This window comes from Caretta caretta, chromosome 10, assembly GCF_965140235.1.
Source record: "Caretta caretta isolate rCarCar2 chromosome 10, rCarCar1.hap1, whole genome shotgun sequence".
Classification (NCBI taxonomy): Eukaryota; Metazoa; Chordata; order Testudines; family Cheloniidae; genus Caretta; species Caretta caretta.
In genome coordinates, this window is record NC_134215.1 from 76,138,815 (window position 1) to 76,160,894 (window position 22,080).

Sequence of the window (22,080 nt, forward strand, 5' to 3'; positions counted from 1 at the left end):
TTTTAAATGTCATAGGTACATCTGTGATTATACCTATTATACCTCTCTGTATTATGGTAATGGAAGAGCAGCTTTTATACATGTGCCGCCATTATCCAAATTGGTAACAGCAGACTTTCTAGGAAGAGCACTACGAATAATTATCTTAGAGATGTTAAAGCAGTGTGGGGAAAAGAATGAATAAAAAGGATGGTTTACAGAAGACAGGCAAGTTTCTCAGAATACAGTAAAATTATTTTACCTTCCTCTGAGGCAACCCTTAAGATTTAAAATAAAACAAACCCAAAAATTACATAGCATGGGAGGGGGGAATTAAAATATGTTCTAAAATCCTACAATAACTTTATTTTAGCCATTTTTTCATTACATAAAAAACTTGAAAGTAAAACAAATTACAAACAAAGGAAGAAATGTAAACAATCTTTTAAGGGAACACCAGTGATTGGTGATTTATCTTGCTAATGGTAACAAATTTACTTCTGATTTAGTATACAAGGAAAAGTCTCAAGAAAATGGTATTTAAAAGGCTACCTTGCCCAAACCCCAAAGACTTGGGAAATGAAATGTCAAGATACGAAGTGCTTTAAAAAGCACGTTGAAAGTTTGTTCCTGATGTCAGATATGCAGGTAGACTTCATACAGCTTACATAAAAAAACTGAGGTGATGTGCATGATTACAACCATACAAAATTACAACTTCATATACACACAAGGGAGAATTTTTCCCCTGAAGCCCAGAAGAATAGATCAGCCATACAAAAGCTCTCATTTGTGGATGAGAATCACATGCAATGCTCCCATCTTGTGGACCTTTAAAATCACCCCTCCCTCACACACACACACACGCACAGCAGTTTACCTTTATGTGCCAAACTACTGTCCCCTCCTCAAAAACTCACAGAGCTTTTCAGCAGTGACCCTTGCATTTGCTTTCAGGATGCATTAGCAGGAAGCACCTTTGAAAGGCTTAGTCAGCGTGTTTTTAGGGAGAGAGCTGTCTTTTGGCACAATGGAGATGGTATCATTCATTGCTGGTATTGTGTGCCTCCGCATCAAAGCAGACTCTAAACGTCTTCTGATGAATTAGGGATTACAACCGAAAATGGATTTTTCCAATTTGGCAACAACCACCACCACCGTTATTAAACTGGATTTCAATCACAAGAAAAGAACACTTACCCCATGCTCTAGGTGTCCATGCTGTAAATGAAAAAACTTATACATAGTATAGCATGGGGGAAAGAGACTTTGAGGTCAGATGGTCCCAGGCCATTCAGGGCTTTATAGATCAAAACCCAACAGCTTACATTCCCACAGGAAGGGCAACTCATGGAGCAAAGGCAACACCAGGGCTGCATGCGTTGTCATGGCAGACAATCCCATTTAAAAAGCAAGCTGCTGCATTCTACTCTAGTTTCAGCTTCTGGATGGATTTAAAGGGGTCATTTCTCAAGACAAGCATTGCTGGAATCCAGTCTCACACCAGATCATGGTAAGACGATCTGCACGCAAGAGGAAAGAATGACCTCTTAGCTACATGGATGGAAAGAGGAGTCTTGGTCATTGCTGCCCTTAGATCATCAAAAGCAGCTGGAAATCAAAGCAGATCCCTTGGTAACCAACAGTGACATGCTTTCAGCCAAATCCTTTCACTGCTCTCATCCATGTCTCACGCACAGGCAAACACGTTAAAATACACTTCCATACTACACTCTCTGGACTGGACAGGACAGAGGCATGAAGTAGGGTGTCACTGTTGCACTCAAAGCAGCTCAGCCCATATTCTCCATGGTAACCTCACTAATGGCTTCACATACACGCTGAATAAGAGGGGAGACCAAACAGCCATGACATACCCTTCAAGAAACAGCCATTGGGGCAGGAGAGGAATCACCCAATTGGACCCTCTGGGATTTCTCCAAAGGAAAGATATAGAAACAACCTAAAAGCAGGCCAGCCCTCTCAGCCAGTACCATATCAACACCTCCTCAGTGACAAAGACAGCAGATAGATGTATCAGCACAGAGACCTGATCTTTATCCAACTCCAAGCTATGATTATCATGCCATTAAATGCAGTCTTTGTGTTGTAAACCCTGAATTACAAGGGTCAAATGAGTCAAAAGCATGAAGATACCAACAGCTGTCTTGCCATAACCTTTTTCATAGTCTTAGTAGAAAATGCACTTAGGTACTGGTTGATAATTAGACTGCCAGTGTCTAGAGATGGCTTTGAGCAGTGGCTGAACATATGCTTCCTTCAAAGAAATCAGCATCTTGCCTCCTTCAAAGGAGCCTACAACCTCCACAAATAAAGGACTCAAAGTCTTCTGGGGCTTCCACAATCAAGCTCAGTGACGCTGTCTGGAACTCGAACAGGGAAGGCCTAGCACTTACACGCTAAACCAGGGATTGGCAACTTTTGGCATGAGGCCTGGGACGGCTTGTTTACCAGCAGCGACCGCAGGTTCAGCCAATCGTAGATCCCACTGCCACGGTTCACTGTTCCAGGCCAACGGGGGTTGTGGGAAGTGGCGCAGGCCGAGGAATGCGTTGGCCACCCTTCCCACAGACCCCATTGGCCTGGAATGGCGAACTGCGGTCAGGGAGCTGCAATCGGCCGAACCCGCAGGTAAACAAACCGTCCCGGCCCGCCAGTGGATTTCCCTAGCAGGCCGCATGCCAAAGGTTGCCAATGCCTGCACTAAACAGATGTGATACCTTAAATAAAAATAAAATAAAATAATAAAAAAAAAACCACCAGAAAAACTGTAGGGGGCAGGCTATCAAATGTAGGAGAGGTGGAATTTTTAGTTTTCTGGGACTATACTTTCTTTGCTTAAGTTTGGGCTAGCAAATAACAAAAATCAGAAGACAGACAAATGCATACAGAATTCTTTTATTTAACTTAAATCATGTAGTACTGTAACTACTAGAAAAAAGCAGAGTAAGAGAAACTAAAGGAGCCTTAGCTTCAGCCATTCAAAATAGACAAAGTTTCCTTTTTTTCATAATGTAAAGAATCCGGAGTATATCGCAATAACAGGAATAAATTCTTACAACAGAATATACAAAAACATTTTGAAATTTTTTATCATCTACTGATTCATTTTAATATAAACACAGGAATTTCTTTAGGAATAATTTATACACAGCAAGTCTTTTTTAATGTAATAAATTGGCCATGTTATTACTGTTTTAATTTTTTTTTTAAAAAAAAGCTTTTTTAAACAAGAAAACTTGATAAATGTTGTATTTGCAAATGCATCAGTTCCATAGCGCTTTCTAGTTTTGTTTTTGTCCCAGAGGTAGACATACTCTGGCCAATCCTTTCAACTCAAACCTCACTGGTTTAGAAAACAGAAAGATAATTCTCAAAGGCATCTAAACCATCCATAACCTTCAAAAGGTAGGGGAGGGGAAATGTTCAGTCTAATTTGGGGGGAGAAGGGGAAAGAAAGATCTTCGGTATTCTTACTTAAATAAAAATAAATAGGGACCCTTCCTTGTTCATCTCAACAAAGCTCTAATGATGCTAGATATCTACATAACTTGTATAGGCTGCACAAAACCATCGGATTTGAAGTGATAAGAAATCTGTAAACATAGTTTTCTTTTATTCATTCAATGATAACTTTGAAAACTGCCTTTCATCATGCTGTCTATTACGCAGTCACATCCTTCAACCCTGGCAACAATAAGAAAAACCGGTACTGAATAACACAACTAAGACTGCTTAGCAGCAATACCTATTCTGTTTCCGTAACCAATGAGGTTCTTTCAATCCATTAACTGCACTATACAGTAAAGTGAAATGACCAGTTAAGATGATCCCACCCAAACCAGAGGGTTCTGGAAGACCAGGATACTGAAGATACAGAACATTTTCCCAAACTCTTTATTTAATTTATTTACTGTACACCGGGACACAAAGCTTGGGGGGAAAGGGATGAACCATGAGTTGGGCAAGTTAATGATCCTTTTTGGCATATTATAAAGCTAGCTAGTAAACTGGTACCATCAAAAAAAAAAACCCTGATCATATACAAACATACACACACACACACGGACACAGGAAAGTGCCTTTAAATTATTTTATAGGCATTTATAAACTACAAACATTTTATAAAATTATTCTATGTATTATTCTTCCATGTACTTACAAAATGCAATGAAACATTTAATTAGTTCTTGTAAACCAGATCTTCGTCAACTGACTACCCGTAATCTACTGGACTTAAAAGCCCTATTGAAAATGCTAATGGATTACTAATCAACATAATGCATACAAAAAAGATGACCATTCGCACATGCACACATACTATCGATAGTCATATGGTACTTGCAAAACACACTGACTGAGAGCTGATGCACAGCAATTCATATTGACCAATGACCTCTGTAAACCTCCAATGAATTTACCTCCACACCTGGGAAATTAAGAGGTTTATTTACAAGTACCAAATGATTAGAATGATGATGCCTGAGCCTTGATGCTGTCCCACATACCAAGCTCTGGAACGATCGCAAACTTCTGCCAAGCCCTGTGCCTGTGTGAATATGTATTTCCATCCTTTGTTCTCATCTCTCCTCACGACCATTCTCAATTCCAAGTGACCCGGTTGAGTTTCTTAAAAGCACAAACAAGTAATTTAAATGCCTTTACTCAGAACCACTGGTCTTCTGGACCGAGGGACTCGCTGAGCCCCTGACTACTCACAGTTCTGTATCTTCAGCACCTCTGGCAATTAATGTTTAATCTACATCATCCTTTATTTGTAATTACTGTTTGCATCAACTACATAGAGTAGTAGACCTGCAATATCTGGCTTTCACTGGTTAATAAGGAGTGGATCTCTTGCACTTTCCCCCATTGTTGCTTAGCCCAGTGATTAAATACATTGTTGACAAACAAAATAAAAAGAGTAACAGAAGAAAGTGTTACTTGTACTACTGGAATGAAAAGGGTTTTTAAAATATACATATATGTATACCAACAACAGGACCGTCATTCATTTAGGCTTGGGTTGTACTTAACACCCCTCAGCAGTTCCCAGAGGATCTAATAGCAGTTCCATCTGGTGACCAGTCATCCTGGGCAAACTGGGCTTTTTATTGACACCAACAGGAGCATCAGTGCAAACACATCTAGAGTCATACATCACTTAGAACCAGCTTTAAAGAACGGAGGCATCACACCGAGAAAGAGGCTTGGTGGAACATGTGCTGGCCTCAAGTTTTGCATCATACTCGGCTTCTGTGTCTAGTCTATTACCCCAACAAAAAGAATATCATACTTAGTACCAAGCATGTGATGCTTCTGTATTTATACAATAGTCACCTTCCTTTGCAACCAAACCACCGTCTGTACCACTGAAAGATTTAATGATGACAAAGTCAGATGAGAAGAATGGCCCACATACTTAAATCAAACTTTCTTGCTCCCTTAGTGATGCCAGTTTGTTACTGATATCTTGGTACCATTTGTCAGAACACTTGTTTTGCAGGTTGGGTGGGTTTTTGTTTTTTTAATCAATCATGCTCAGAAATGGGATTAATACAGTTTTAGTCAAACACAGCGGAAGTTCTAAATTCTCCATATCAGCAAGCCAGTGGTCTCTCAGGAAAAGGAAGCATAATTCGCCATTTTATGCCAATATCAAGCTGTTAATTCTCCATTGTTCACATACACAATCTTATTTACTGTTAAAGGGAGATCTGCATGAAAAACCCAGGCAGATAAAGCTATTCAGAATGCATAAAAAACAACAACAAAATGCTGTAGAAACCAATATGGAATTAGGCTAGAATTGTGAGCAGAGAATACAAAGGTACTTGTGAAGGTGGTTTGGTCCAAGAGAACTGACTTTGTCATCACATGTGCATACTTAGTTTAGTCACATGACTGCCTCTCATTTAAGTGCTTTTGAAATGTTTATCACGATGGGGTACTATATTGTTAGTGTTTTTTCCTAATATATTTTTTAAACCACCTATATAACAATTAAAAATAAAAACCCAAAAACATTAACTTGGACAGTTTTAACAAAACCCTCATAGCCAGCTGAAAGATCTGAGGATCTCCAGTTGTGGAAATCAGTATGTGCAAGAGAGAGGAGCAGTCACTACACCAAAAGGTCACTGTCAAATTAGGGAAATTAAAAAACGAAAAGGAAACCCAGTCAATCTGAAATGTTGTCGGCTTTTTCTGGTGTTAGGGAGAAACGCTCCCTCCAAAGACAAACTCTGTCATACTTAACCGCAGCACTGTATATTCAAGAGGCCATGTACATCTCAAAGTATCCAAGCGCCACATTATTCAGATACCACAACTAACACCTGCATGAACAGCTGCCAGAATCAGAAAAAAAGAGAAACATTATACATTGTGTTAATGGCGGGCTTGTGTTATGTTAGTGCTGTATGCTTGTAAACCAGTTAAGCACTGTCAGAGGGAAGTCAGAATTTGACGGCTGGTCCATCAGAATCCAGAGTGATGAAGTATGTGTAGAGAGGGGGTTGGGAGGGACTGGATTTCTACTGGCACATTCAAATTTCCCATTTAACGTTTAGTTTTGAGAAATCAGGGCTCTTGCCAAACAGAAGTAGCAAATGTAAAGACCCCACATTTTAAATGCAGTCTAGTGTTATCAGGTAGCCTGTGATATTTTTGCCCTGTTTGATTTGGTTAAGACAGCAATGCTACTGCTGTATGCTCCAAGTTCTTTTTAGGTGCTGATTCAGTCAAATGTCCTTTTGGTGCTTGTGGCATCTGAGAAAAATTGGCAAGAATGACTTAGCCCCACTCTTAAGGATTAACCGAAAGGCCGTTTATTTCATTTTAACAACCCTAGACTTTCAAATATGGTAAACAATTGGCTTCCATAATGAATTTGATCAAATACCATCATTAATCCCCCTACAGCTGTCAGCTCTCTCCCAACTCAGCAGAACATATAGCGATTTGCTGAACTATGACTGCAAGGTCAGGGCATTTCACAGCTTCCGAGACTCCTTGAAGAATGGTGGTCTTAAGTCAAACAATTCTCAGGTGTGTCTCCTCCCCTCCCCACAACATAAATCTTAAAAATGCTACCAAAAAAGGGCAAACTGCTATAAAATAACATGAGAACCCTCTGAAGTGACCCTTTGGGAAAAGTAGCGACCGCTTCTCTCCAAAACCTAGAGTATGTGGTTTGTAGAGTGAGTGAGAAGTTACCAGTATCAACGGCATTTCTATCGGCTGCTGAGAAATGTGAGATGTATTTTTTTTATATATACACATATAAAAAAATAAGAGTGAGGTAGATAAATGTTTGAAAAAAAATCAAAAACTGTCCCCCTGTCATACTTGAAAACCCTTATCTCAGTATTTAAATTTATTATGGGGCATCTCTACAGTGATTTAAACTGATATCACAAAAATAAATAAAAAAATCCTACATAGAATACCTTCTTAATTAACTTGTTTTTTTTTTTTTTTTTGTCTTTTCTTTAAAGGGAAAAATAACTATGGGACAGAGGCAAGAGAAGATAGTGGGACCTAAAACTACACAAGCAAAAAGCACTACAAACATTTTTTTTTTTAATCTCCAGTCACAACGAGCAATCAGTATATTTTAATTCTTTGTTCTTACTCAAAAAAAGTTAACATTTCCATCCCAGAACAACCTCTTTACTGCCATCATTTGGTTGGATCAGTGCTAAACAAGAGGTTAGATGCTATAACTAACTTTAGATGAGCAACTGTTATGGCTCCTTTATTTTAGACTTACATCATGGCCCCCACCACACCCTCCTTAAACCCTGCCTCCTTGCCCACCACATTCATAAAGCTTCCTCTGCCAAACAAGCAAGCTACTATTCTCTTTTGTGCTGAAGTTTGGTCTATGGTCTGAGCAACAAGCTTGTATTTGTACACGTTTCCACAGCTCCTGCATTTAACTGTTTGCTAGCAAACCTGGTGGCCCCTACCCACTTGAGGGCACTCTCATCCTCCCTGCATGATCTCCACAGCATGCTATCATCGAGGTTGCTGGCAAACGGGGGGGGGGGGGGGGGGGGTGTCGGCGGATGGGATCTTGAACAAGGTGCAGCCCAGAAATGTGGCCTTTCAACATCTTCTAATGAGAAGACCTAGTAGCTGAGGTCTGCTAGATCAGAACGTTGAATGGCCATCTACATAAAAACGCCTGGCACGGACAGCTCAACTGATGTAGACTAAACACAGCTGTTGTTCATGGGATGGAAGGGTTAAAATATTCATTTTAAAAAATAGAGACCCAAAAGCCTGGTGTCCGCTGTTGTACCCAACAATTAAAAAAATATATATATATGCGTGTGTCACAACCAAAGTAAGAGGCAAAGGAAGGAGTGGGGTCTGACTCTTGTACAACGATGAATATGAACACTGAACAAGAATGTACTCAATAGGTAACCTTTTTTTTTCTGACCTGAGTTTGTATCGTGCCTTGCACTGTAACAGACTCGCGTGCTGCATGGGCAGAGGTTAGCGGAGGGAGGGAGGGAGGGTGTGGTTAAAACCACCACTACCAAAGCACCCCTGGAGTGCTACTGGTTAATTACCCCTTCTCCCCCAGTCCCTTCAACAGCTCTGTATCCCACACAGCCAAGATGTTGTAAAACAACTAATGGGGAAAAAAAAAAAAAAAAAGGAGGAAATGTATTTATAAAAAGCCATTAAACAGTTCATGGCAAATCATGTTACAGGGATCAATTACTCGGAAGAAGGAAGTAAAAGTTACACACTATAGTACAAAGCATAAGAACTTTGTTGGAGTGGGGGGAAGGGAAGGAGGGCAGACCTGAAGGTTTTCATAGATTAAATCCACAAAGATAAAGAACAAAAAAAATAGCAGCTTTTTTCTGTACAGACATATAGATGAGTATCTGAACCGTAAAAAAGTTATAAAAGTGACACAAAAGACAATGTGTATGCAAATGATCCATGGTCTAACATAGAACTGCAAGACCCTTCGAGAAGTCTTAACCCTTCGAGAAGTCTAATAACAGAGAGAAAAGGTCAACAAAGCGTCGTATACTTGAATCCGTTACCGCTTTTTTGTCTTCTCCAATTTTTGTTTCGACATGTGTTTTCCTGCTAGTCTGAGAAGGAGGGCAGGCTGCAATGATGGAGATCCCTTCCGGTTCATTTCAGGCTGGTTTGCTGTTTTTGGCGTGCGGTCGACTTTTTGCACGAAGTATATATAGAGTGTACGAGACAGAGAGAGACAGAGTGTGTGTGTGTGTGTGTGATATTTGGCTCACCACTGCCAGTTTTGTCCAGAATTCTTGGTGGGGGAGGGTGGATGGGGGGAAGGCTGTTTCTAAACCCTGCCCCCCTTTCCTCTCCATCATGAGAAAACAAATCACGTTTTGTCCAGTTGAAAAAAAGATCTAGACAATCTGATTTTTTTAAAATACCAGTGTATGATTGAATGGAGTGTATTGGTCAGTATCTCTTTTAAATGGAGCAGTTGATTACTGTGCTCCTTCCAAGCCTACAAAAACAAACACCCCCCTACCCCATGAAACAAAACCACCACCACCCCAAAAAAGTTCAGTTTTTTGGCAAAATTTGGCAGCGTTGAAAATGGTAACAACCTTGGACGAATGATGGCCCTTTTTAAATTCTTTTATGTGTTCCTAAAAAGGTTAGAGTAACATTAAAAATCCAGTCTTTTTTTCTTTTCTTCTTTCTGTCTTTATAAAGACCTACAGTGTTAAGCAGGTGCTTGCAAAGGCTAACGGGGAGCCACCTGGCCTGCAATTTCTTTGATCTGATAGAAGTGCTGTATGGTTGAACTTGCACGCAGATATGTTTCCCATTATGAAGCAGAAAGAAAGAGAGAGAGAGAGAGAAGAGACACATCAGATCTCAAGTTTTCTGTTGCTATTAAGTGTTAACATTAGAGTTTTAAAAGGATGACTGTGTGCCCCACTGAACGGAGTCCTTTACTGAAATAAACATCTGCTTGCATATTGAACAAAGAAAAACTAACGTGTTTACTGAAAAGAGGATTCTCCCATGTGCAGCTATGGCAGTTCTGAAGATCCACTGAGGTACAGTAGGCTTTTGAATATATTTTCTTTTCTTTCTTTCTTCCCCCAATGTGTGTGTGTGTTTGTGAGATTCTGGGTTTTAAGGATCAGCAGGCCGAAGACTGGGGCAAAGGTAAGGCCCGTTCATTCTTGCGTCCCCCGTTCATGTGTGCGTACGGCTGTCTCTCCTCAAAGCTGGCCCGCAGCACCACCACGCCTGGGCCGTTCTCAGCTTTATGTCCTGAGTGCTTGTCAGTGGGTTGGAGGGTGGAGGAGGGATCTAAAGGAATGCTCTCCATGTTTTCAGTCTCCAGATCGAGTTCCTCGGTGTCTGGAGGCTTGTTCTCTTCACTGTAGAAGAAGGAGACCTCTTTGAATCCTGGATCCAGCTCATCCTTAATGCTGCTGATTATTTCCAGGAAGGAGGGCCTCATCTTGGGGTTGTACTGCCAGCACATCCGCATCAACTCAAACCTGGAATGGAAAAAGGAAAAAAAAACCACCATAAAAACAAAAAAATCCTAGCAAAATAATACACATATGCAATTTGATATATTTACATAAGTCCTTTTTGAACCCTGAAATACACTCCATTCTGACTTTTCACACTGCAGCCACATCCTGCCATTGCACAGGTCCCATTGCTTAATTGCACTGAACAAAAGTATTCATAATATGAAATACAACACTAAGAGTACAAGTCTCCTAAAACCAGAAATACCCTCGGTGGAGTTACAACCTGGCTCCCCCCGCCCCAGTTTCGAATTGGCAAGTTTGAATATGCTATAGGATACGGGAGCGATTCAGGCAGATTATCTGCACCAAAGTTATGAAGAAGATAGTTTACTAAATTGTAAAGGCCAGAAAGGACCACTGTAATTGTCTAGTCTGCCCTCCTGAACACCACAGGCCACTGACATGTCAGCCAGTAATTCCTGCATAGAGTCCAATAAATGATGACTGGATTAGAGCATATATTTAGAGAAACATTCAATCTTGATTAAAGGAAGAATGAGGAAGAAATCACCTAAAATGGACAGAGAAGCTAAACAGACTGACGTCTTTTTGCAGCTCACGAAAGCTCATGCTCAAATAAATTGGTTAGTCTCTAAGGTGCCACAAGTACTCCTTTTCTTTTTGCGAATACAGACTAACACGGCTGTTACTCTGAAACCTGTCTTTTTGCAGGACGTCTTTACGTCTTTCACTGCACAGTGTTTTCCCAAATATGCACTCCTTTTTGCAGTGCTTATCTGAATCGTCTCCAATTTTTCAATACTTTTTGTACGTTATGGACACCAGTAGCACTCTCATCAATACCATATATCATCTCTCCACCTCTACTCAACTTTCCCCTGTTTCATTCAAAGACGGTTAGTCCTCTTTGCCACAATGTCACACAGAGATCACATTCAGTCAATTAACTACTTCGACTAGTTGGTACTTTTCAGAGTCAACGCTTTCACACATATAATCCCCTGTCTCATAAAGTCTGGCCTTCAATAAAAAAAAAGAAAAAGAAAAACCATACCATGTCAAACTCCTGGAAAGTAAAAAGGTGACACCATGTTTTCTGAGAGAGAGAACCATCACCTTGAATGCCTTGTAAATTTGAATGTTGCAACCCAGTTTGCTTTAAACTCTCAATTGATTTTTACTTTTAGCCAGTGATGCAGTAATATTTTACAGCTCACCTGTTTTAATACATCTGTGACAGCATCCCACACTGGCAAAACAAAACCACAAGATGCAACAGCAACACACGTATAATGAAAATAGCACTTTTTTATGACATTGCAAGACTGGATATTCCTCTCAGATCAGTCTGCACTTTGAATGCAACACAACTCAGTATTTCGCCCTCATAGATCACCCATCTCCTTGCAACACTCAAACATGCACTCATGCAAAATTAAGGTCCACCCTAATGGATTACAGAATTTATAGATAGCCCCCAATGGTTTTGGGGCGACTACTCATACTAATACCAACATAGATTTCAACTATGCTCATTAAACAGCCTAAGCCTCTTAAAACAAGACTATCCTCAGAGATCTGACTTATTTAAATAAAACTTTAGACTTGTTACATGGATTTCCCAGATCATATAGTCAGCATTCTATTCCCCAAATTATGTTGTCTATAGGCTTTGATCAATATGTAAAACATCCCCAAGTTAATGAAGGATTAAAGAGAAATAAATCAGATGTCCAAGAAGGCATTTAACCCTCTGCAAGCTTGGTTCACACCTACTCCTGACAAAAGCAAGTAAAATCAAATTGAAATGCCTGTAAAAGTGTTCCCTGTTATATAGGTTCAATATCAGAGTTATCTGGGCTGAGGAGAATCCACTTTTGAAATACATTACCAAAGTAACTATTTCCGAGGAAATACATTTTGATTTTTAAAGAGACAAACACTGTCGAGTTAAAAAAGCCTCACCACTGACTCTGGCTCCTTCATGCCAGAGCAGTGTAAACAGGCTCTTAAACCCCCACATCTGGGCAGGGACTACTTCCTAGCATGGACACTATGGAAGACAGTCAGAGGGTGCGTCCCGAGGACCCCCTCACAAGCAACATGCTGGAGGTGGGAGGGTATATTGAGATGTGACCACAGCAAACAGTACTGTGGAGATTCCAGACAGTGCTGCGGCCCATAGGACAGCCCAGGGAGGCTCCATAATTTAGAAGGGCCCCAACGTTTGTCTAAATTATGCTAGGATGTTCTCCGGTCTCCAGAGAAGCCCAGGATTGGGACAATACAAAGGTGACTTAAAGCCACTGTAATCCTCAATACCCCAGTAACTCTAATTAACCCCAATGGAAGAATTTACAGCATCCAGCTTACTTTTCACAATTTACTGTTTATTTTTTGCAGTATATTTTGCATGCAAGGAAAACAGACTAGCTAGTTTCACTTTCTAGTTCTCATGCACTCACTCATGTCTTCACCCAGGATTTTCTGCACTATTACCCTCAAAGTAATGGGTACATACTTCCAAAAAGAAACAAAATCAACATTCAGTAAATCTGCTTCTTGTCAGCAAGGAAGAGAGACAGAATTATTGTTATTTTTACTTGTGGGAGGCACTGATACTATGGAGAAAAGAAACAGATAAGCGAGATAGCATGCTGCCATGTTTGGGGGGAATGTTTAAATCCAAACAAAAATGATCTTCACTGAAATGTTTCTTTCAGCTACAAACACATTTCTGTTGGGTACAATTTGATATTATCAAGAACAAAAATCAACTATCTGATTATAGCCGTTTAACATGCAAAGACTAAAAGTAATCTAGCAAAACAATCTGTAGCACGAAAAATCAAACTGCTAGCCGCTGCATCATAACATACATGTATATGTATAAAAACTTTTTTTTATTTTTAAAACCTTTATATTTAGATTGAAGTCAGCCTATAAAAATGTGTGTCTTCCCCTCCCTACAAAGGAAGAGAAAGTCTGTGACACACACACTATCTATATCTAGACACACACACACATATATAAAATCCATTTCTGATACTTCATTGCTGTTTTCTCTCCAGCTGACTGCTATGTTCCTGAATAGAAGCATCAGCTGGGGCCAAGAACACTGGATATTCACTGGCTCAGAGCCCTGCGGCCTAGGGGCAATGCTAAGGAGATGCCACAAGCAGTGAAGTAATCCATGTGACATCAGCACAAACAAGAACATGTGATGTTTCTTTTAAGCCATTCCAGAATCAAAAACCTTAAGAGTACTTCCCATAAAAGGAAGGGGTTTTTTTTCTTTTCTTCTTTTTTACTCTGTGGGATTGGAGGCCTTGTTTACACCATCTCAACAAGAAAACTTTCCAGTAGACAATTGGAAGAATTTATGGACTGATAAAACTCTCTTTTTATTTTAAAATACCTGAGGGATGGCAAGCCAGACCTGGGAAATTACAGCAATCACCAAGCAGCAGAATATTGAGTGTCCTTGAAATGAATTTTCCACTTTCTACTTACACAGAAATGCAGCAAAAAAGTCATTGTACTTTCTGCACTGGGACATTAAACGGATAAATTGCTAGAAAAGCAGTATTCCTTTTTAATATTTTGAGCGACGACGAGAGACCATAATTAACTCAATATATATTTGTAATATGCATCAGAGTCGATTCCTTACAACTGGGTCTGATGACAGCTAGGAACTTAGAAGGAAGAGTAAGGGCTGTTACTATCCTGCTGCCCACTACATCCTCTAAAAAGCAGGAATGACCTCTGTATTTGTCTTAAGTGGTGCAAGCGGTAGCTCCTGGCTTTAAAATGAGCCATAACCACAGACAAAGCAAAAATCAGAACTGTTTAAACTGGCTGGTAATCTAAGCTACAGATGAGGGAAGCCAGTGGTCAAAGCATTCTTGCTTCAAACACAGAATTCTCCCTCCTGCCTCAACTAAACTAACTTTTAAAATCCCAGTGGGAACATACTAGGAGCTTTAACAGTAACAAAATTCCTTGATGCACAGTTGCCGTGTGACGCGCAGCGCACTGCTATTACAACTGCAGTATATAAGATGCTACTTACGTGGCAAAAGGAGGAAAAGCAGCAACACATCTCCTAGGTTATTACTAATGTCCAGCTCCCATGTCCTATTGTATGGTCAAATGTGTGACATTATGGAAAATATACCTTCACCCTCATACCCAAACAAATACAACCACCTAAAAATGTCATTTCTTTGGCACTTAGCTCCTTTTCAAATACTTTCCACTTCCCTGAACGCTAATGCAACTGCCTAATGCCACCCAACAAAGTCTGTCTTTGAATGAGCACAAGGGAAAACCCCACTGCAAAATAAAATTTGTCACATTCTTCAAGTGTCCTTCCTTTCTGATCCATCTAGAAATTAATGACTCTCTACTGATAGAAGGTAGCAAAGCATAGAAACATACAAGCATAACATCCACACAAGATGGAACCTCAGAACCTTTGACACTGCAGTGTGTGTGGCGGGGGGTGGGGGGGTCTAAGAGAAATAGCCCTGAGCATTGCTCACATGTACTGTTGTGTTTCCGTAATCTGGATAGTTAATGTAGTAGATTATTAACCAGCGAGGGTCGTGGTGATTTTTCCTGTGTAGCATTTTACCCTCTCCATCCTTTTGGGGGAGCTTTTGTACTACACTGTGCTCCAATTTACCCCAAAGGGTAAACATGTAGGTTGCCTCCTCAGACATCAACCACCCACCATTTTATTTTAGCTGCTTTCAAAACAGACACATTTGGAGAAGGAGGCCCCACGGCTACAAAGGTGTGTCTTGTGGTACATTTATACTGCCTCATTCCTAGCTCCTCTTCCGGGCTTGCCATCTACACTATGCTGAGCGGAAGAAGTGTACTGACTTTCCTGCAACAAACTGACTTAGCTTCCTGGACACCTTGAATTGAATATTAAAATACCTTCGATTGACAGGCAGACAGAATTACGGTTGATGCATCTCTGTGGTGACTGCACTCTAACAATTCCCAGTGGGGCTGACGTGCCAGGGAACACAATGCTTTGCAAGAAAAACCTTCCAGTCTTAAGGGTCAAAACCAGAGAGAAAAACATCATCACACCTATCCCCCTCCCACCAAAAAAAGGAACTTCCCACATTTGATATAGGTCTTCATAGAATGTTTGCCAACCATTGCCTTGCATAAACGGAGGATGTGCAATGAGACTAGCACCGAATTCCTGGGCCAATGTACTTTCCAAGGATTTTCTTCTTCCTGACATACCCATTGATGACCAGAAACAGGCTATACAGCAGTGGTTCTCAAACTTTTGTATTGGTGACCCCTTTCACACAGTAAGCCTCTGAGTGCACCTCCCCTTATAAATGAAAACACTTTTTTATATTTAACACTATTATAAATACTGTAGGCGAAGCAGGGTTTGGGGGTGGAGGCTGACAGCTCGCAACCCCCCACCTAATAACCTCACAACCCCCTGAGGGTCATGACCCCCAGTTTGAGAACCCCTGATATACAGGGAGGAATAAAGGTGGGGGAAGAGAGATCTCTGCATACTGACCACTCCTCTGTGTGTACCCATAGTGATATAAAAGGAAGAGCTCACTAATTGGAGTGGTTGTGGTCAGGCTTGTTGAGAGAAATTTGGGGCTCCAGTACATCATATTCACTGGGACCCTACCCTCTCCCATTTCGCTTTATTTACACAGATGTTAAAAGACATTTTGGGAGGCCCTCCGACCACAGGGCTGATTTACCATTGTCCTCTCTTTCCTCCCCACTCATCAGCCCTGGCTGTGATCCCCAGACGTTGTTTGGTGATACTGTTTTACAACATAGAATCATAGAATCATAGAATATAAGGGTTGGAAGGGACCCCAGAAGGTCATCTAGTCCAACCCCCTGCTCGAAGCAGGACCAATTCCCAGTTAAATCATCCCAGCCAGGGCTCTGTCACGCCTGACCTTAAAAACCTCTAAGGAAGGAGATTCTACCACCTCCCTAGGTAACGCATTCCAGTGTTTCACCACCCTCTTAGTGAAAAAGTTTTTCCTAATATCCAATCTAAACCTCCCCCACTGCAGCTTGAGACCATTACTCCTCGTTCTGTCATCTGCTACCATTGAGAACAGTCTAGAGCCATCCTCTTTGGAACCCCCTTTCAGGTAGTTGAAAGCAGCTATCAAATCCCCCCTCATTCTTCTCTTCTGCAGGCTAAACAATCCCAGCTCCCTCAGCCTCTCCTCATAACTCATGTGTTCCAGACCCCTAATCATTTTTGTTGCCCTTCGCTGGACTCTCTCCAATTTATCCACATCCTTCTTGAAGTGTGGGGCCCAAAACTGGACACAGTACTCCAGATGAGGCCTCACCAATGTCGAATAGAGGGGAACGATCACGTCCCTCGATCTGCTCGCTATGCCCCTACTTATATATCCCAAAATGCCATTGGCCTTCTTGGCAACAAGGGCACACTGCTGACTCATATCCAGCTTCTCGTCCACTGTCACCCCTAGGTCCTTTTCCGCAGAACTGCTGCCTAGCCATTCAGTCCCTAGTCTGTAGCTGTGCATTGGGTTCTTCCGTCCCAAGTGCAGGACCCTGCACTTATCCTTATTGAACCTCATCAGATTTCTTTTGGCCCAATCCTCCAATTTGTCTAGGTCCTTCTGTATCCTATCCCTCCCCTCCAGCGTATCGACCACTCCTCCCAGTTTAGTATCATCCGCAAATTTGCTGAGAGTGCAATCCACACCATCCTCCAGATCATTTATGAAGATATTGAACAAAACCGGCCCCAGGACCGACCCTTGGGGCACTCCACTTGATACCGGCTGCCAACTAGACATGGAGCCATTGATAACTACCCGTTGAGCTCGACAATCTAGCCAGCTTTCTACCCACCTTATAGTGCATTCTTCCAGCCCAACACCTCACGTTGATGGGCTGCAGCGTAGGCAAGAGGGGGAACGTGAAGAACTGGCTCAGCAAGGAGTTAGCAACTCTGAATAGGCTCACTGACAGCCAAGCAAATGTCTGCGTGTAGAGCTGAGTTAGGGCACATCTCTGGTGCTTTCACGTGGATTTGACCAGAATGGGGAGTCTGTTGAACGTGAAAACAGGGCAGGCTGCGAGGGAGGGGCAAGTCACTGAAGTTTCAAGAGTTAAAAGCACTTTTAATTTTCTGCCTTTTAGAAGATGCAGAGGCACTTTATGCACAATCCAATCTATGAAGCATCACTCACCCATCCGTCCCTGCCAGGGGACAGAAGGGGAGAACTGGCAGGATAGATTCTATTTTCCCTCTCCCCCTGGAGGAGAGGAGGTATCAGCTGGAGGGATGGGGGGAGAGATTTTCCCACCACAGTATATTTAAGCCTGCCTCATTGTGCTGGGGGGATAGAATAGATAACCTATTATGGTCCCTTCCAACCCTATGGTTCTATAATTTCTATCCATATGCCAGGTTAATGAGGAATTTCTAAAGCTAAATCCCTTGCCAAGTTCATTCCCATTGTACAACTTGCTTTCCTAGGGCTGCCTGAAACAAGATCACCTTAGCTAGGTCCCTCCACATGCCCAGCCCCTGCTGTATAATTCCCATAATGTCAAGCATAATTTCAAAGCCATCTGACTGCCAGAAATTCTCCACAGAATCATGGAAGGGAAAGAATGTGAGATGGGGGCGTCATATGGCAGTCAGACCTCCTCCTTCCACTGCCCACGGCCCATCCTCTTCCAACAACAAAACACTGACTGTCATCTGAAACCAAAGCAAGTCCTCCAGCCAGAGGCTCTTTTCCTAAGAATCCCAAGCAGCTGATGCCCTTAAGTGATTGCATCCCTTCCGTGGGCCTCCAACAAATTTCAATAACTGCAAGACGCAGCATTTCCTGCCAGAAAGCTAGTTTGGGAAGTATATCAAAGTAGTAAAAGACTGAACAACTGAAACTACTGTACACAAAACCCAGCAGAAGCATTTTAACAATGTAGAGCGAAAGGCTGAAGCCTGTTGTAGCTGTAGACAGTCTGGAGCAATGAGACTTGATTAAACACTGATAATAGGACTGGATAAAGCTATTTGGACATTTCTTTCTCTTTATGCTTACAGGAAAGGAAATTGTGAAGGGAGGAGAAAATGTTGAGCTCAATGCAATGAGTGCTATCAACTGTGGTAATAGGTCCAGAGCTGCTCTGGGAAGAAGAATTATTGCATTATTTTATCTGCATGCTGAATTAGGAAGCTTGGATTCCAGAGGGTTAATTCACAATTTATTTCAGCCGCCCCAAACTCCTGCTTTTCTCTTTTTATATCCAACCACATTATTTTAAATCAAATAGAAAAGTTTAAGAAAGATGACTCGGATAATCTCCCCAAACAGAAACATTTATTTTACACAATTTATATTTCCTGGGATATAGAGAACAAGCGTTTTAGCAGCTTATTTGAGAACTTAAGTTTAGCTAATGTGGGATTCTTACTAATAGCAAAGATACTTTAAGGCACATGTTCAGTTTACAGAGACAGTTCAAATAGAAACTAGCACTGCTAGAGCATTTTAACAATCCTTCATTCTGCCTTTATAGTTGCTTATTTGGCTTTAGATGGGAGAAGAGAGAGGAGAAAGGAGGTTACATAGAAGGGACATGTTAAATATACTTGGCTCAAAACAGATGTAGCACGGCAGCACCAATGAACAGTGGAGGTCAGAACGAGGCTGATGCTCTAAGAGAGACTGTTGATGCTTCCAACAGTTATACCACATCAGTGAATTAAAAACAGTCCCGTCAGCTCACAAGAGCATGAACGTGGTCTCTCAACGGCCACCAGATTCAAGCCCATAATTATTTTATCTAACACTCTCATTAGAACATTATCTATATGTCAGTGTTCCACTACAGCAATAATTGGATTTACCTTCGTAACTCAGCATCACAGTTTAAAGAGGACATCAGAAGAGTGCACCGCAATCAAGCTCAAAGTGAAAAATAAAGATGACAGGAGATACTTACAGCATATCAGGACAGTTGTCTGGTTTCTCCAATAAGCCTCCCTCCATCACGAAGCGAAGAACTTGCTCGTTGGACATGCCTTGGTATGGTTGCTCTGCTAATGTTGCAATTTCCCAAAGGACAACACCAAAGGACCTAGAAAACAATTACAAGTTAAAAAGCGTTAAGCAAACAAGCAAGATTTTGGTTTAGACTATGGCAGGGTGTTTTCTTCAAAAACCCTCACCAACTTGACTGCTCAGGATACTGATAACACGATAAGAAAACTTTCATTGCTAAGCCACCATTATAATTCTGAGTTGGTGGTGACCAAGAGCTGTTGACATCGGTTAGCTACGTGGCAGCCCAATGTTAATGAGTTTGGGGGGCTCCATCTAGGCTCTGTGTCAACAAAAACCAGCACTGTTCTTGACTCTGACTGGCAGCCTAGCTGCTTTGTCCATTCTTCTCTCTGCAGGTGCACCTTCCAAATTCAGGTATGAGGGGCATTTGTGGGAGTGGGTGGAGCGGAGAGAGTAGTGAAGAGAGCTGCTCACGTCCCGTTTCTGTGTTTAGAGGATGTCTCTGTCCAGGGCTGTCCAGCAGACAGCCCTTCACTAAACTCATTATAAAAAAACCCTTAAAAATCATGTAACTCTTTAAGCCTAAGAATTACACTTGAATATAAAACTGCTGCGGTGACAGATGAGGCTGAGCCTGAAAGGCCCCTGAAATGATGAGTGTAACCCTGACAGGTTTTTAAAAAAAAAAAAAAAAGGAAAACTACTCATGTGACATTAATTCTCTCACATATTCAGGTACTTTTAGCAAATGGGGATAGAAAGGGAGCTCAGGAAGACAAGCATGCACGAGCATAGCCCTCATCTGAGGGCAGCTGCTTTTTTCCCTTCATTTTGTCTGAGTTTTTCCCAGTTCAGCCATGACATGGCTACCTATTAAAATGTAAGCCTGCAAATGCCATATGGTTTGTTCTCCATATAAATACCTGCTTGTGGCACAGGAATACTTTTCGGTGAATACTGGTTTCTCGATTTGTCACTCTGCTTTAGGTTCTCCCACATGCCAACTTACAGACGCAATGCAAACATCAAGACATATCTGAGACATGACAGCATCTAATGCAACTCACTTGCTTTTAATTATATAGGATGCAAAAATTTACATCTTTCCAGGCCTCTTGCACCAAGAGCCAACGCTGTGCTACTAAGATCGGTTTCGAACATTTAAACCCTCTTGGGAAGCTCAACTGTCATTTTGCAAGACACAGGGTACCTATGTACATATCTGCAAAAGAACAGTAGGAGAAAGGTGCTGATCTAGTAGCCTGAGCTGTTCATTAGGTAATAGAGAAAAGTATAATTATGATTTAAAAGCACTTGTGAAAAATGTCCTGTTTCTTTTCCATGACAAGCTTACATAGAACTAAGCAGCTCCTTCATGTAATTAAAGATAAAACTTAACATTTAAAATGGCCTGATGCACCTACAGAAATTTTCTTAAAACGTCTGTTTCGTAAACTAACATTAGATCAAGATGTACAATAATATCAACAATCTCTACAGGAATTAAGAGTCATCTCATTTACACACTGTTGAGCAGCAAAGAAGAACAATTCTATGCTTTCAAAATCAGATCCTTGTTTTCACCACTACTGCACCCAGCCCAACTTACTGGGCTGTGTGCTAGCAGTTAGGTTTGTGTTGTGAAAACAAGAGTTCAATATTATGAGGCAGTTATGGTAGAGTGCTTTTACATCTCAGATTATCCACTATATCTAAAATGGGTTCCTGTTTAAACCAGAAATGACAAAAGGGTTTTGCAACTATGCAGTTACACATGGAACAAAATAAAATAAAAATCTCTGCTCCGCTTTTTGGTGCCCGACTGCTATTCTGATAGCCACAGGAAAGGGGCTACTGAGTTTATTTCCTGAGTGCTACTTACACACTAGAGATTACATTGCAAGGAACAAATCTGCATTGCTTCTTTAAAATAGTTTAGCAGATCTAACAGAAATTGTAAATGGCAAAGATCTATCATACAGAAAGACTTTGTGGCTCTGGTTCCCAAAAGATACTGCATTAATTTTAAGATCTTAGCCCCCTCCTTGCCGCCCAACAAAAAGTCTTCCCTAGTTACCTCATTCCTCAGTCTTTAAGAACAATAAAAAAGTGAATTACCAAACTAAACCCTCGCCCTTCAAACCCTCCAGACACACTTTTACAGTTTGCCATTTCACCTGACAGCTTATAAATCCTGTTGTCTGGACATTTACAGTTTTCTCATTTTGACATTTGGCTTCTAAAAATGGCATCCAAGAGTGTGGAACCTGATGTCACAATCGTCTCAGTATTTCTATTTTGTGAAGCAAGGAAAATACCCACAAATAATAGCCAAACACTATTGTTTGCATGAAGCAACTTCAAAGCCTGAACACTGAAAAGGAGAGTCAGGTGATTTTCCTGATATCAGGAGGTCTTTAATGTATAGCATCTGGTCTGCTCTATATGCTATTTAAAAGAGA

The 22,080-nt window shown here is 41.1% G+C and overlaps 2 protein-coding genes across 3 annotated transcripts in view; one reads left to right on the forward strand and one right to left on the reverse strand.

Annotated features, from left to right (window-relative positions):
- The window catches only part of PGPEP1L (pyroglutamyl-peptidase I like), a 26,541-nt gene extending 18,968 nt beyond the window's left edge, over positions 1-7,573 (forward strand). The window contains exon 5 of one of the 2 annotated variants that reach the window (XM_048865753.2): positions 7,500-7,573. In XM_048865753.2, the coding sequence (XP_048721710.2) occupies positions 7,500-7,509 (10 nt within the window). In that variant the 3' untranslated portion in view covers positions 7,510-7,573. Of the gene's footprint in view, positions 1-15; positions 191-7,499 lie in introns of those variants that run through there. The other variant, XM_075133202.1, reaches the window with a different exon arrangement.
- The window catches only part of IGF1R (insulin like growth factor 1 receptor), a 278,347-nt gene continuing 259,149 nt past the window's right edge, over positions 2,883-22,080 (reverse strand). Inside the window, exons 20-21 of the mRNA XM_048865751.2 lie at positions 19,557-19,691; positions 2,883-10,535 (exon numbers count right to left, since the gene is read on the reverse strand). Of these exons, the coding sequence (XP_048721708.1) occupies positions 10,169-10,535; positions 19,557-19,691 (502 nt within the window). The 3' untranslated portion in view covers positions 2,883-10,168. The remainder of the gene's footprint in view (positions 10,536-19,556; positions 19,692-22,080) is intronic.